General features: G+C 52.1%; 6 protein-coding genes across 6 annotated transcripts; 3 read left to right on the forward strand and 3 right to left on the reverse strand.

Moving 5' to 3' along the window:
- Nucleotides 1-1,345: 1,345 nt before the first annotated feature.
- Nucleotides 1,346-2,389, reverse strand: CC1G_05999 (hypothetical protein; the record flags this gene model as incomplete). The annotated part of the gene is made up of 4 exons (XM_001829738.2): nucleotides 2,244-2,389; nucleotides 1,859-2,176; nucleotides 1,616-1,804; nucleotides 1,346-1,558 (listed from the first exon to the last, which is right to left on the reverse strand). Exons 1-4 carry the CDS (start codon nucleotides 2,313-2,315, stop codon nucleotides 1,346-1,348), a joined length of 792 nt encoding a protein of 263 aa, XP_001829790.1. The 5' UTR covers nucleotides 2,316-2,389.
- A 420-nt stretch (nucleotides 2,390-2,809) lies between these two features.
- Nucleotides 2,810-4,573, forward strand: CC1G_06000 (hypothetical protein; the record flags this gene model as incomplete). Its single annotated transcript, XM_001829739.2, has 3 exons — nucleotides 2,810-2,905; nucleotides 2,958-3,496; nucleotides 3,553-4,573. The coding sequence occupies 3 exons, from the start codon at nucleotides 2,810-2,812 to the stop codon at nucleotides 4,571-4,573; spliced, it is 1,656 nt and encodes a 551-aa protein (XP_001829791.2).
- A 537-nt stretch (nucleotides 4,574-5,110) lies between these two features.
- On the forward strand, nucleotides 5,111-5,777 carry CC1G_14076 (hypothetical protein; the record flags this gene model as incomplete). The annotated part of the gene is made up of 3 exons (XM_002911498.1): nucleotides 5,111-5,278; nucleotides 5,368-5,403; nucleotides 5,694-5,777. The coding sequence occupies 3 exons, from the start codon at nucleotides 5,111-5,113 to the stop codon at nucleotides 5,775-5,777; spliced, it is 288 nt and encodes a 95-aa protein (XP_002911544.1).
- A 1,162-nt stretch (nucleotides 5,778-6,939) lies between these two features.
- On the forward strand, nucleotides 6,940-8,880 carry CC1G_06001 (inositol-3-phosphate synthase; the record flags this gene model as incomplete). Its single annotated transcript, XM_001829740.2, has 3 exons — nucleotides 6,940-7,366; nucleotides 7,425-8,707; nucleotides 8,765-8,880. Exons 1-3 carry the CDS (start codon nucleotides 7,098-7,100, stop codon nucleotides 8,878-8,880), a joined length of 1,668 nt encoding a protein of 555 aa, XP_001829792.1. The 5' UTR covers nucleotides 6,940-7,097.
- A 394-nt stretch (nucleotides 8,881-9,274) lies between these two features.
- Nucleotides 9,275-9,820, reverse strand: CC1G_06002 (hypothetical protein; the record flags this gene model as incomplete). The annotated part of the gene is made up of 2 exons (XM_001829741.1): nucleotides 9,275-9,664; nucleotides 9,734-9,820. 2 exons carry the CDS (start codon nucleotides 9,818-9,820, stop codon nucleotides 9,275-9,277), a joined length of 477 nt encoding a protein of 158 aa, XP_001829793.1.
- A 1,325-nt stretch (nucleotides 9,821-11,145) lies between these two features.
- On the reverse strand, nucleotides 11,146-14,440 carry CC1G_06003 (hypothetical protein; the record flags this gene model as incomplete). The annotated part of the gene is made up of 9 exons (XM_001829742.1): nucleotides 11,146-12,253; nucleotides 12,308-12,442; nucleotides 12,496-12,569; nucleotides 12,620-12,760; nucleotides 12,807-13,868; nucleotides 13,919-14,049; nucleotides 14,099-14,165; nucleotides 14,216-14,299; nucleotides 14,351-14,440. The coding sequence occupies 9 exons, from the start codon at nucleotides 14,438-14,440 to the stop codon at nucleotides 11,146-11,148; spliced, it is 2,892 nt and encodes a 963-aa protein (XP_001829794.1).
- Nucleotides 14,441-15,350: the final 910 nt, after the last annotated feature.

Below are 15,350 nucleotides of genomic sequence, written 5' to 3' on the forward strand. Positions count from 1 at the left end.
ACGTGCAAGCAGTGAGTGCTTCTTTTCCACATTCCAGCGCCAACTGTTCGATGCATCATTCGGGCAGGGATGAAACCTGATAATCGAAGATGAGTATCATCATGGAACAGCACAACCGAATGACCTCACCAGGGTTCCTCCCGCGTGCTGTTACCGTTTTCGATTCAAATATTGAAAGGCGCCCATCAAGGATCGCTAAAATTGACGGGCAGCTCTGGGAATAGCTCTGTATTTCGGATTCGGCGAGTGATAAAGATAGAGGCATTTGTCGACCCACCGAACTTCCGAATACACAGGATACCGGTGGACATTCGAGTTATTAGACGCAACCGCCATCTAGCGCAAAGACGTTGACAGTTTTGGAAAGACGATCGCGAAGGAAGCGCCCCTGTGGAAACACTGGAAGGACGGATCAACCCTCGACACCATGAAGAAGAGCGAAATTAGTTCCAATTGGCAATTCCAGACGGTAATTTGGCTTACGAAGAAATTGGTTCTATGACAAAGGTAGTCGCAGTGGTTGAATGTCGTTGAGAATGATAGCGATCGTTGACAGTCGTTACCTCGGTCTGGCGCCTGACTCACCCGACTGTGACACTCGAAAACGACGGAGTCATGAAAGAGGCGAGAACTGCACGCTTTGTTTTCAATTCGGGGTTCTTCGCATCCGGACGTGTCGAGACGCAAACAGTCCACGGAACTATCGCGGGAAGGCGGCTAAGTTCTCGCCCACTTACCCTTTGCATTCGTCCAACAGGACCCCCTCTGAGCATGGCAGGGCTTACCAAAGGAGAAAACGACGACCAGGCACCAAAAGTGAGACCAGGGTTTAGAGTACCCTTTGATTGAGATCTAGGGACGTGAATGGACGGACTGGTAACTGAAATTAGAGGCTGTAGCAGTTGTCTCTAGTCGCGCCAAAAATACTTTACCTCGGCCAGAGTGTCGGCAGTATCCACCTCTTCTATTTCTAGCGACATATGAGGGGGAGCGGGCTTGAAGAAACTGTTAGTTAGGACGAGGTTATTGGGCAACGGCTCATCACAATCCATTTTTGCGGGTGCAGTCACCCGCCGACTCCGAAACCTAGATTGGCATTTAAACAAGGACGATGAGGTATATTAGAGCACGGCCAAATTAAGTACACATTACCCCCGACGCGCGAGGCGACTATCTCGAAACGCAATTCGTCTCGTTCGCCACTGTTGCCTCCGCTGCCAACTCGGCGTCACCCATCCTCGACGCGAGACGACGCGCGTGCCAAATTCAAGTTCCTGGCAGTTTGGTGACAAGTGGCGAACGAAAACGGTGTAAAGCCCATTCCATCGCACATACCGTCGGTCCATCAGGCCCCAAACTTGAAGCTGAATGCTGGACCAGGCGTCGCTGATATCGGTGGTCCTGGAGTGACGGGTGCGGCGATGATAGGCGCTGGTATGTGTGGGTTGCTCACGGGTGTCGAGGGTACGATTGGGGCAGGTGCGGGTTGGTTAAAGAACTGTCGAATCTCTGCGCTGTTCAGTTCTTTGCCCGCGAGCATAAAGAATACCCGAAGTTCCTGGAGAGAAGATATCATCAGTCGCGTCCCATTCGTGTGATATATGTCATTAGTTACCTCAAAACTGTGGTCTGCAAATAACGGTTGGCAGACTATACTTTCCATCTTCTCGCGAGAGTCGGTCGGTGGTAATGTTGAGGCCGTCGAAGTGGACGTAGGGGTGACAGTAGACATGACGAAGGGGTCCATTTTGACTGACAGGGGTGGAAGTTTATTGCCCTTCAGATAGGCATAATATCGTAGCTCCTAAATCGAGGATCAACAACTGGTTTAGCCTTTTGGTTGAATGAAAACACTCACCTCTGGGCTAAAGAACGCGTATTCAGCCGCGGCTACTATCGAATGAAAAGTCTCAGAATCCACTTTCGCTGGCTTAAACTCTTGACCGATAGGAAGTTGAGAAGGGTCGCGACATGTTGGGACCGGTGCCAACGTTGTCGTGGCGGTCGTTGAGCTCAATAAACTGGATGTTCCTGGTGGTGAAGCCGAGTACGGCTTGAATAGCGGCGGCAAGCCCAATGCTGAGCGCGCAACATCCGATGCTGGTTCTTGAGGGCACGGTTGTGGTGGCCTTCCTGTAGTCATATACGCTTTAAGATAATCATCAATTCTTACTTCCTACATTCATTTAATTGGTCAGGAATCGTTATACGATTTGCGCAAGATCTACAAGGTTAGAACTTACCTCGAAGCTCTTGTTTAGGCCCTCCATGGCCCCTATTGTCATGAATTTCTGCGTATCATCAATCACAGCCATCTTTCGGTCTTGATTTCGAGCTTTAGATCCTAAATCTCAGTCCTATCGAGATAAATTGGAGAAAAACGAGGAAGAAGATATGGTCCGCGGTTAACCTGCGAACCCGAATTCGGCGCAGCCTTGGGTGTGGCTTTGTTTGCCTAAACGGGCATCACCAAACAGAGGCAAGCATCCCTGTCCGACTCGCATCTCCGAGTCAGTGAAAGTTTGGGTGCAAGACAGATGTTCCCCTGGTACTTCGCGTTGGACGAGATTCCAAGAAGTATCGGTAGTAGGTCCTATTCATAGAGACGCGTATCTAGGTGCGTGGCTACCTGTAGAACTTCTTGTACACACGAAATGCACGTTTGGTTTCGTCCAAAAGACTATGTGGAATTTACCGCCAGACAGGGGGCTTTGTCCTAATGCGGAGATGGCTTCGGCTTAACGGAATTGAGGACCGCTCGCAGTTCGACCAGTATTCGTGTTCTCTTCAACCACCACCAACTTGGAGAATGTCGACCGGTTCCAGCTTCTTGAGTTTACCGCCTGAGCTGCACATAAAGATTTTGAACTATTCCGATTCGGAAGATATTGTTGCAACACGACAGGTAAGAGGAGTGGCATAAAGCATACACTGCTCAGCCTGACTTGCTTTCGCAGACTTGCAAACACCTCTACGACGTGGAGAAGACGTTTCATGAACAGATTTGGAAGGCCTGTCTGACTCAAATCAATCTCAGAGTGCCTTTGTTCCTTCCTACCTTCCAGGCCCCAGTTTCCTCACAATGCCTCGAGTCCATAGCTCGACGCACAACGCGAAGCTTAGAGCCCGTGTTTAATATGCAACATAATCACAGCCTATCGCCGCACGACCTCCAGCCGGTTCCAAGTTTCGAGAGGAGAATATTGCACAACCACTTGGCTAACGTGCACCCGTTGGCTCTGTACCTCACTCCGGGCGGCCGATTCCTTCTGGTTCTCACAATACTTTGGCTTCAGGTGTGGGACCTCGCGCCATTCCTCGAGAGCCATGAACCTCCGATCTTTATCAAAAAATTTCCGGTTCCCCCTTCCTCGAAATCGACTTTAATGACTGCAGGGGGCGGCGACACTAAAGCCATTCAAATCGTGTTGAAACTGCAGAGAATTAAGTACCCAACTAATCCGCCTACCATCGAGCTTCGCGAGCGTTTCCAGCAGTGAGCATCCCGATTTCATATTCCCTTCAAACCCAAATACTAACCCAGTCCGCTAGCCCCCTGGACCAGCATGACCAATGGCTGTCAATATTCGTGGCGTACGAACTCAGTTTCTCGGGAACTGAGCCTCAGCTGACGAAACTGGGGGATCTTGGTTTTATCCGCGACGAAGGCTCCCGACCCGACCGCGACCACCTGAAGATCTTAACTGAGAGTCGAGCGTTATTTTTTGTGGATGGGGTCATGGTGGTGTGGGACTTCAGGAACCACGCTTACTGTGCCTGGAAAGTGTCTGAAGGAGAGTACGACCCTCTAGACATCACAGTCAGTGCTTTGATCATCTATCTATTCCTCCCATCGGTCCTCATTACTTTGACCCAGATATTTGCCTCGCAAGGGAACGCCTTTTATCGACACCAAGATAAACTGGTTGCGTTCGAGATACCCCCACTTAATCCTATTCAGGAACCCAGTCGCAGGCCCGAGATATTGCAATTGTCTTCCGTTCCCCCCTCTCCATGTCCCTCCCACCTCATCCGCCTACCCATCAAGCACCAAACCCCCGATAGTGATCTAAGCCTGCGTGCGTTCGATTGGATGCCACACTGGGGTTTCAAAGAAAGCAATGACATTGTTTTCTTAATCCACGAGCAAGATCGCACCATCCATATCACGACTTGGTATGGTCTCCAGGACACCCGAAATCCTCGCAACAGCATTCTCAAACCTTTGGGCCGGGAAAGGGTCGATTATCCCGGCGAATACATATGCATGAAAACTGTCGCCCGGGAGGCGTACGGCAGTCGAGAAGTACTGGCCTCCTTATATCTCCACCCTGCGCTCGGAGAAGCGCATTCTACAGATTCTTCCATTTTCGCTTGCCTCTCATCGCGCCACGACATCACGCAGGAAGCCCACTCACCGCTTCAAACCAGACAATCGTATCCAGTCCGGCTTCTTGCCATTCCGCCTGAGGCAAGTTTTTTCGACTTCGACCCGCTCTCGGGGATTTTGGTTGCGGCCGCGTTCAACAGCTTTCGAATCTTTGACATAGCGCGCCCGTCCTTACCTTGCTGAACTGAAGACGGTTCCCTTTCATATGCCTTTTGTTCAATAAACGATAGATATGTGCAGCTCCTGTATTGTCCGAGAGTCTGATGTTTGTCTGGGAATCGAGTTAACAATTAAAGTCTACTATAACACCATGATTGATCCATTTCGACCAAATCCTATCCGACAAAATATCAATTCAATAATACTGAAACGATCACTAGAGAGCCAGTAAAGTTCCACATAAACGGCACACAGGAGTCATCGGGAACCCGTGCTCTCTTTTTATCTTGAAGGGGAAAACACTTGTGGAATGGGGAAGGAATGCCTCGCTTCACAACCCTGAGAGAAAGAGCTACGAAATTCAAGGAACGAGGCCGATACGACGGTCAAGCCCTGGTGTAATTGAAACCCTCTTTTTTCATTCATTGTTGCGTTTGTGAAGATGAGAAGGAAGTCTGGACTGGGACCATTGGTATGTATTCCGAACGGTATCAGAACCTGTCAGATGGAAACCGACGATCATGCGGCCTCAGATGACGTCGAAAGGGAACGCGGTCGAACATGGTAGAACGCCGTAAAGGTGACAAAAAGCACCCAGAGCTTGTTATCTGTGATGATCTTTATGGCGAAGGGCGCCTCTGTGTTCATGAAAGGAAGGACCCCGTAGTAAAGGGGCATGTGATCCCCCTGGTCAGGGCTGTGACCGAGTACCTTTGCAATCACAAGAGCGTGCGTCCTTGGTGGCGGAGGTTGCTCAAAAGGGATACTCTTGTGTACGGGCAGAAAACGTGTTCGCTTTTCGTTCACCCATAATATAGTTCGGACCGTTGTGGGACAACATGAGGCACCATGCTGTGAGGGATCTCGCTATAGTGGTTTCGTCTTCGTTCTCGCGGTATCGCGGAAGGCTGTATACCTTACGAGACTCTACAGCATTCGTATTCTTCTATTAATTGAAAGGATATCGTGGCACCATTTAAACGAGCGTCGAGATAGCACATAAGACTAAGCACGTTACGTTCTTCACGCGTTCTCTGATTTCTATACCTCTTTACCTTTATTGTTAGACCCCAAAGAAGGTTGACAAGAGTGATCTTCCATCACGGAGTTTGCCCGGAGTCCATTATCTCTGACGTTGATCTAGTTTCGTTCTGGAGACGAACTCACCCTTTTGATTCGATGTATGGAGCGCCCCTTGCAAAAAGGTGCACCAACCATGTACCTCTAATAGCCAAAAGCGAACCTGATCATTCTGGAGGACCCCAGCGGCACAGAATACATGGTCGCGACAGCTAAAGCTACAACTAAGGTTTGACTTTCTATCATGATTCTACTATCTAATCGGACGCGATGTGTGCGGCCCTAATGTCAAGCAACGGCGCGAAGGAAGTTCGAACGCTTAGAACGCGGCAATTCTGTGAAGGAGGAATGTGATAGTTTTCACAAACATTGCCCAACTTGAATTCATTGACCCCAAGGGTCTGGATTTCGCATTAGACCTAGCCTTTTCACATTATTATCTGACAGCTTCCAACAGGTACAATTTAATACCCTTGCCTCGTCAGTGTCGCCACGACGGACATCGACGTGGATTTCGGTCGCTGTTTCGACGGTAAATCAAAGATCTCATTCAGTTCTCTGAAGAGAAGCGAACATTTGAACCCTCGAACACGATGCAAAGGTTGCATCCTTCTAGAGTTTCAGCCGTCTCTTCTCCCAGTGGTGGGTAAATTAAAACTGATTCGAAGAAAGGGATCACTTTGTCGTCGCAAGCATTTGTCCATCTTTCGGTTCGAGAGAAACACGCGTCGCTGATGAACAGGAAATGCACGGCAGTTGGGCCTCGCCTCCTGCCTGTTCCAATGCTCCGAGTTCGGGTATACCGCCTCATGGTGCCCGCAGCCCTTTTTCCTCATTCAAATTACCCCTTTTGACCAAGACCTTGGATGTCTTGGTACTGGGCAATGAACACGGGTTCGTCGATTTTCTTCAGGGTTTTGACTGGATTTTATTTTGTCACTGCTATGTCGCTCGTCTTCAGCTCACCCAAGGCCTTCGTGGTGAACAGCTCGATGCCTGTTGACTACCCATCATATCTCCAAATCTTATCTTTATCCATATTGGTTTTCGCACAGAATGGAAACCCTCATTCTGGCGCCATATGGGCGATTTCGGCCGGACTTCTAAAATGATTTGATGGTGACATAAATTTGTCCTCGTACTGATCGTTCTGGCCATCGCTCTTGCTTTCTGCACCCTTGCGTCTCCAAACAACAGCAACCCCAGCAATCTATATAAACCCCCGTTCACGGCTGTAGTCATCCCCCAGGTCCTACAGCCTTTTCTTTCTTCCACTGCTCCATCGCTTGCGTTCGCCCTACAGGCCAAACCATCTTCCTTGAGTTACTTGCAAATTTTGCATGTACTCAAACCAGCTCTGCTCCTCCCACAACACTCATAGAGGCTCGAAACACTCGTGCGCCGACCACGTCCTAAGATATTGATTTTACCCACCACCACCTCGTTCAACTCTCCACTCTCATCCGACATGTCTGCTCCCGCTGTCGCCAACAACACCTCTGGGTACAACACCCCTGACTCTCAACTCGAGGGCGTGGTCCCGGTGCACCCCACTTCGGCTCGTCGTGAACATGCCATTGCTGTTCAGTCCGAGAACACCTCGTTCACCGACGAGCACATCACCGCGAAGTTCGTCAACCGCGGCACCGAAGTGAAAGTTTCGAACGGCCAATATGTCGTTACCCCCACCACTCAAACCGTCGAATTCCAAACTCAACGCAAGGTCAACAAGACTGGGTAAGCAATTCTCCACGTTCATCACTCTTGGCCAATGTCTAATCGATCGCGTCTATAGTCTCATGATGATCGGTATTGGCGGCAACAACGGAACCACGTTGTGCGCGACCATCCTCGCCAACCGTCACCAGATCACCTGGAACACCAAGGAAGGTCTCCAAACCCCGAACTACATTGGTTCCCTCCTTCGTGCTTCCACCTTCCGTCTTGGTGTCGACTCTACCACCGGCAAGGACATCTATGTCCCCGTCTCCGACCTCCTCCCCATGGTCCACCCCAATGACCTCGTCTTGGGCGGCTGGGACATCTCCGGCACCCCCATGGACAAGGCCATGTACCGCGCCAAGGTCCTCGACTACGACCTCCAGCGCCAGGTCGCTCCCCACATGGCCCTCCTCGGCAAGCCACTCCCCTCCATCTACTACCCCGACTTCATCGCCGCCAACCAGGAGGCCCGTGCCGACAACCTCATCCCCGGCAACGACAAGCAGGCCCACCTCGAGCAGATCCGTGCGGACATCCGCAAGTTCAAGCAGGACAACGACTTGGACCGCGTTATCGTCTTCTGGACTGCCAACACCGAGCGATACAGCGACATCATCCCCGGCGTTAACGACACGGCCGACAATCTCTTGAACGCCATCAAGACCTCCCACTCCGAGGTTTCCCCGTCCACTCTCTTCGCTGTCGCCTCCATCCTCGAGGGTGAGCCCTTCATCAACGGTGCTCCTCAGAACACCTTCGTCCCTGGTGCCATCGAGCTCGCCGAGCGCGAGAAGTCCTTCATCGGTGGTGATGACCTCAAGTCCGGCCAGACCAAGCTCAAGTCCGTTCTCGCCGAGTTCCTCGTCAACGCTGGCATCAAGCCCCTCTCCATCGCCTCCTACAACCATCTCGGCAACAACGACGGCGAGAATCTCTCCGCCGAGCGCCAGTTCAAGAGCAAGGAGATCAGCAAGAGCAGCGTCGTCGACGACATGGTCAACGCCAACCGCCTCCTGTTCAAGGCTCCCGAGGTCGGCGAGAAAGGCGTCCCCATCGGCAAGGGCGAGCATCCCGACCACATCGTCGTCATCAAGTACGTCCCCGCCGTCGGCGACTCCAAGCGCGCCATCGACGAGTACTTCTCCGAGATTTTCTGCGGTGGTCGCTCTGTCATCAACATCTTCAACGAGTGCGAGGACTCCTTGCTTGCCACCCCCCTCATCCTCGACCTCGCCATCTTGGCTGAGCTCCTCACCCGTGTCAAGTACCGCAAGGAGGGCCAGGCTGACTTCCAGCCCCTCTACTCGGTTCTATCGTTGCTCTCATACATGCTCAAGGCTCCTCTCGTCAAGCCTGGTACGTCGTCGTTTACCCTTTCGTTTCATTACGTCGATGCTTACTCAATTCCTTTAGGCACTGAGGTCATCAACAGCTTGAACAGGCAGCGCAACGCTCTCGAGAGTTTCTTGAAGGCTTGCCTCGGCTTGGAGGGCAGCAGCGACCTTCTCCTCGAGACCAGGCTCTGGTAAAGGGTCGCCGTCCACGTCATAGAATCTTCCGTCCGTTCCTTCGTTCCTTCACCGCGGCGATCTGAATGCTGCCTTCTCGTTCTCGCTCTCGTATTACTTGTGCTTCGATGATGTAACATGATGTGTGCTTGTGTATACCGAATGCAATGGTTCTTCTGTTGCGAACTTGGCTTGCAGGCTCAGCGGATGTAAACCATCCTTCGTGGAGAGAAAACACATTGTCCATTGTTTGGATCATGAAAGCCGTGAGTGAAGTAATTAAAGAGCGCTGCTCGACAAGTAATTATGTATGTCTAATGTTCAGAATGATAGATACACTATCGTGGCCATTAAGTTAATAACCACGCCGGTGAAATGACCCCCGCTTCGTAGCGTTTACCCTGCTAGTCAGCGCTCAGCGCTCGTCGGGACTCGTGCCCAAGGCATGCCGCGCACAGCACACTGGCAGATCTCTTGGCAGTAGGAGAGGGGCACCCGGGCATGGCATGGTGGTCTCGTTGGCAGACTGCTGCGAGCTCTGGCCGTGGCTCTCGGTCTCTCCGTCAGACAAGAACCTCGCTGACAGAGGCGTAAGTCCCTGCCCATGGGTATCGCTACTGACAAGGACAGTCTGGCCTTGGTCGGCGGCGCTTCCTAGCGTGAGGTCTGGATTGGGATTTCCGTCTGTGGGCAATGCAGAACTGGACGTCGACGGAAGGTCGGGGGCTTGGCTGGTGCTAGAGCTGGCACTGGCACTCGGCTCGGGGGCGTGGTCGCTGCTTGAGTCCCCATTTCTTCCATTGAGCTGTTCACGAGGTCAAGAGTTGAGTACGGGTACAGTGGACTGAGACTTTGGTATACTCGAAACACTTACCACTAGATCTAGGCCTAGCGCCTTGCCCTTGCCTTTGCCTTTGCCAGAACCACCAGCCTGACCGGGGGATTTGTTCAAACCGGGCATTATATGGTTAGTGGTTAGTGTAGTAGTGAATGAAAGAGGTTTAAAAGGAGTCGTAAGGATCGTGTTAAGTCGTCAAGAAAATGGGGAAAGGCCTTCACAGAAGGCGGTAAAGAATCTGAAAAGAGTAGGAAAGAAAGGAAAGGAAGGGAATGTTGCTGGTTTCCTTCCACTCTCGAGGCGCCTGTATTTATACCCAAATTCCACCCGACTTTCCACTGTGGCTCCTTGCACAACAATACGCCGTCACCAACGGGCGGCTGACAACGTTCACCTCCACCAAACAGGTCTGGAGCGTAGGCAATCATGATGCACGACCAGCAAAGCCGCGACGGAGCTGTGGCACAATACAACCCAAGTGTTGTTCCTCCAGGAAAGCACCCTTGCCCATCGTCACCCCGGAGCCTACATCGCTTGAAAAACAAAGACCTGAGGCGAAGATGATCACGGTACGAAAAGGAGAGTGAATGCTAGACCTGTTCATTCATGAGTGCAATAAGCAACAACGAAACGGGGTGCTGGCGGGAGTGGCTCTGGTCCTTCTCCCCGCCTCCACAAAGCCGACGTGACGGTTGTAGGCCTTGTTCTCCGACGCGTTGTCCTACACCTGCATTCACTGCCACCGCCCCAGAGGAGTGGCAGTTCCAAAATCCTGCCCTCGAACATTCATCTCTTCATATCCAGCATTAGCCCAATGTCCAGCGTCCCAATCACACCCAAACCAAGTTCAGAAAAGACGACATTTGAATTCCACCCTTGAAAGAAAACAACACGAAAAAAGGGAAACACCGACCAAAAAAATCAAATTACTGAATAATGAATTAGTAAAAGGAAGCGGGAAGGAAAACGACAGCGATCCTTGCACGGGATGATGGAAAACAGCGATAACGGATGGACGGTACTAACAGCGACAGAATTGAATCATGAATGGCATTCGAATTATCCCGCGGGAAAGATGGGTTCGACCTGGGGAGAGAGAAAAGTCGAGGACTGGACGCTCCAGGGGAGAAAAGTCGAATTGCCGATATGCGGGGACGATGAGATGACCAGTTGAGACGGACGATGATGACCAGACGTTGAAATGACGACGATTGATGGATGGATGAATACGTGAGTGCTAGTATGTGCGACATGCAGGATCTAAAATACTGTAAAACGAGCCATAAAGAAGTGAAAATGTCAGAAAGAAGTTCGTACTATGAGAAAGAAAAAAAGAAAAAGCGGAAGAGAAAGAAACGAGGCATCCCCGTGCGTGACTTGAGGTACGAAGGAATACATAGAAAGAAAACAGAAACGGGAACAGAGGAAATGGCGCCAACGCCCCCAAGTCACGCACTCGCAATAACAACAGAAGGAAACGACGAGGACGAACCATTGCCATTACCCTGTCTACCTCCCTGACCCTGCCCCTGCCCATTCCCATGTCCCTGCCCCCAACTCCCATTCGAAGAAGCATGACTAGACACAGCCGACACAGGCAACACAAAACTCCCCGTCCCATCCTTCATCTCCTTATCCTTATCCTTCTTCTTCCTCCCAGGCCCACTCCCACTCCCAGCACCCGCCCCAGCCGCCGCCTTCTTCTTCTTCCCCGACCCGTCCATGCTGACAGAGATGAACCCGTTCGGGCCAACGACAGTCGGTATGAACGTCGTACCGGCTGTTATAGGACCGTTGGACGGTCCTGCACCCGCGGTGGTTCCTGCGCTTGGTAAACCTCCTCCTCCGGTACTCGTAGAAGGTCCAATCACAATGGGACCCCCACCTGAGCCTCCTCCCTCCTCCATAACCTGCTTCGCCTTCTTCTTGGGCAGCCCCGCGGTGGGATTCGGCTTCGAAATCTGACCAATGGGCCCCATCTTCGTTTGGAACGCGTGCACGGGGTCGTCGGGGAGAGCCAAATCTGGCGGGATGGGTGGGGGCGCTGGAGGTTGGTTCGGAGCGGTTTGAGGTGGTGATTGTGGTTGGGTTCCAGGCGGTTGAGGTGGCTGAGGTGGTTGAGAGGGTTGAGCGGGTTGAGGAGGTTGAGGTGTTTGAGAAGGTTGAGAGGGTGAAGGCTGTGGCTGGGGTGTCGACGGTGGTTTGACGGGACTCGCCGGTGTCGGGGTCGCAGAGGGATAAGGAACAGGAGGATACGGTGCAGGACCAGACAACGAAGGTCCGGGTAACGGCGGAGGGGCAAGAAGGGAAGGACCAGGTAACGGAGGGAGCGATGGTCCTGCGAGCGGTGGTAGGGATAACGAGGGACCGGGAAGCGAGGGAGGAGCAAGTATTGAAGGTGGCGGTGGAGGTGGTACTTGCGCAGCAGCGAGTTGCTGAAATCGGGCGTGGTAATACGGTTGGAGGAGGCCGATTTGATCTTCTGCACGGGAGAGCGTAAAAGGAGGAAAGGGCGGAGGTAACGGGTAGTCGAGGGGCTTCTCCACTGGTTTGGCGCTGTAAACACTTGGGGTCAATCGACATCTGTGTTCGCATGTTCGAGATACGTACGCAGCAAGCTTCTGTAGTCTCTTCCGCCGTAAGAGAGCTTTGGGTATAGAAAGATTTGTGAGGTTGAATTCGTCCGCAATTCCAAGCTCGCGGAGGCCAAGGTAGTCTTCTCCCAGTGTGTCCGCAAAGTCGCCACTAGTCCATCTGTTAGCTTTCGGGTAAACGAATCAGACGAGTTGAATACTCACATGGCCAGTGCACCAGCCTCTTCATCGTCTTCTTCGAACAGTCCTTCATCCTCAAGCGCTTCATGACCAGATGTCTGCGTGTATGGTTAATAGAGCGTGAGGCGCTCGGGGAGCGATGACGTACCACGTCGCGGTAGGCGCCTGCGAGCTTCTTCTCCAATTCGCCCAGCCGCATCCCGTAGCGCTCGATGTCGTCCGAGATAAATCGTTCGAGCTCTTGAATCTTGAAGATGCCGCTCTCGAAGAGTGTGTGGAGGATGATTTCCTGCAAAGGGTCAGCATCAACCTCCACAGCAAACTGACGAACCCACCTCCGGAGTCATGGTCTTGCCATACTTGTCAGAAAGAAAACGGATGGTGCGCCCCACGTTGAGCAGATAATCCGAGGCAACAGTCGACAACACCTCCAGCGCCATCTTGGACGTCCCCTGGAACCCGACATGCTCCAGCACCTTCTCCCCCATCCAATTGATGCAATCATGGGCACTCGCATCCCCAATCTCAATCGGCCCCTTGAGCCTGTCTATCCACGGACGCTCGTCGATCTTGTCGTCTGTCGGGTCGTCCTCTGCTGTAGGCACCGGACCTGGTACGCCCCCTGCCATGCTCGTGCTCGGCCCCAGACCAAACACGCCGCCGTCTCCGTCGGGATCTTCTGTGGCGGTCAGAGTCGCAACCACGGCCGACAGCTTCGAGTGTGTCTGTCGCATCCTGCGCATCGTCTTGATGTTGCTGTTCATCAAATTGAGCAGGGACTTCGGGTTGTCCCGCTGCGGTGTCGCCGTCGCCGTCGTCGACGATTTCTTCTGTTTCCGGCGTTTCTTCTCGTATGCTTGTGACGACGATGCGTATGGTATTTCCGGTATCCCGTTGGCGATCATGGATTCGTTGTGCACGGCATGCCACCACAGTTGCGACAGGTCGTCCGGGAGTGCTGCAAACCGTGCCCGTTTCCTCGGTCTCTCTGCTGCGCCATTCAATTTCCGCTTGTCGCCCGTGGCACCGTCGAGCGTATCCGAATCCTCGTCCACCTCGCCCACATTCCCCACCAACGCATTTACCCGTTCCCCCGCCCTCGCATCACCCTTATCCAACCCTCTATCCAACTCCCGAAACAGCGCCATTCCCGCCGGTGTCCGCACGAGAGCCGGAGACTCTGCAAACGTCGGGTTCCGCGACGACTTGCTCGGTGTCCGGCTGTGTCCGTTGACCATCCCCCCACCATTGACCTTTGGGCGAGCGATTCCCGGTTGTTGCGGGGCGAATTGGAACGGTATCGAGGGGTCTGTTCTGTCCTTGCGGTCGGTGATGTGCTTGAGCAGTCGTTCAGCTTTGGCCTTTAGTCGATCGACGCATTGCCGGAGTGGATGGTCCTACGCTTCAAGTCAGAATCAACTGTTAAGGATAGTGAACATCTACGCACCTCCGCCGCATTATATTTGTAACAATTGGACCAAATCAAGTCCAAGTCGTCCTTGAATTCCCGCTTCGACTTGTACTGTTTATTCTTGACCTTTTTGGCCATTGTCCCGAGGTCCATGGGATTGGTGATGTCTGTCCAAACGAGTTAGCACGGCATATTCCTCTTGAGTTCCACACGCACAGTCATAGTAATCAGGGACCTCCACCCTCGAAACAGGCTTGAGAAATGCCTCTGCATCACGGTTGTCCTAGTCGAGCTGTTTAGACGCGTGACGCGAGTTGGCCGGGGTAAACTCACAATAGTGATGGTCCTCAAATCAGCCAGGAGATTGTCCAAAGACTCGTAAAACGGGTCAGACAGCTTGGTATCATAGCTTTGGCGCTAAAAGAACCTTGAGAAACGCCGGACAACAGGGAATATTAGGCTGCTTACACGGGCCTCCTTCACCGCCGTCAGCAGGAGCTTGAGGTCGCTCCCTGGCCTGACCTGACTCTCGGTCAGGGTCCTAAGGAGGTTCTTCATCGTCGTCAGCGCCCAAATCTATAGCTGGTCGTCGGGAATACTCACATTCATCGTCGAGCGCGACGCCCGTCGTGGTGGCGAAACGGAAAGGGGAAGATGCGGCTTTCGGACTCCGACGACCTCCAAAACAAGCAGTGCCAAACATATCCGAGTCGGGGCCAGTAGACTGGAGGTGACTGGTAGATGGAGGATATTCAAAAGAAATTCGAGATAGGAAAGACGTACCAAGCTCATTGCTAAGTCTGTATGGTGGACAAATGTAACATTCAACAAATGGCACCTAACCGCCATATTTTGCGAGAAATTGGATTTGAAGCCGCTTTCGTTGTCTCCGTAAATGTGGACATTATGCAACTGAAGGGACAGAGAAATCAGTAAGGATACAACACAGAAATTGAAACTCGGAACACCGAAATTGTGAGTGTCCAGAGCGCACATCCAAATCACTTAGGATTTTCGAGCACGTCGGTCTAATTGACAACATCGTCTTAGAAGATAGACCTGGATTGAAGGCATCTATTTGAGTTCCCATTCCATTCCATTGCCTTCGCTGACTCGGAGCCCTGAAAGCCAGTTCTATGAACAGGACCAGTGGCCTTTGAACCTGATACAAATTCGGTGTTCTGAGATTTTGAAATTTCGGTGCGCCCGGATTTCGGTGAAGGGGTCTCGTAACCGACTTGACGTTTCCGTGTCCGCACATTCCGCCAACTCTGACTTGAATATTATAATACTTCAACCCCGAAACTTCTCGATACCCCGAAGTGGGACAAAAAGTAAGTGATTTCTCTACTGAGAGTCAATGTTTAGGAGCGACTTACTAAATGTTACATTGGACCGCCTCAAGTTTGCCGTTTCGACGCGAATAACAAATGTGTATTCAACGCTCAGAGAGGGGATGTAATTAGGA

The sequence above is a fragment of the Coprinopsis cinerea genome, assembly GCF_000182895.1.
Source record: "Coprinopsis cinerea okayama7#130 chromosome 3 map unlocalized cont3.3, whole genome shotgun sequence".
In the NCBI taxonomy this organism is placed as follows: domain Eukaryota; kingdom Fungi; phylum Basidiomycota; class Agaricomycetes; order Agaricales; family Psathyrellaceae; genus Coprinopsis; species Coprinopsis cinerea.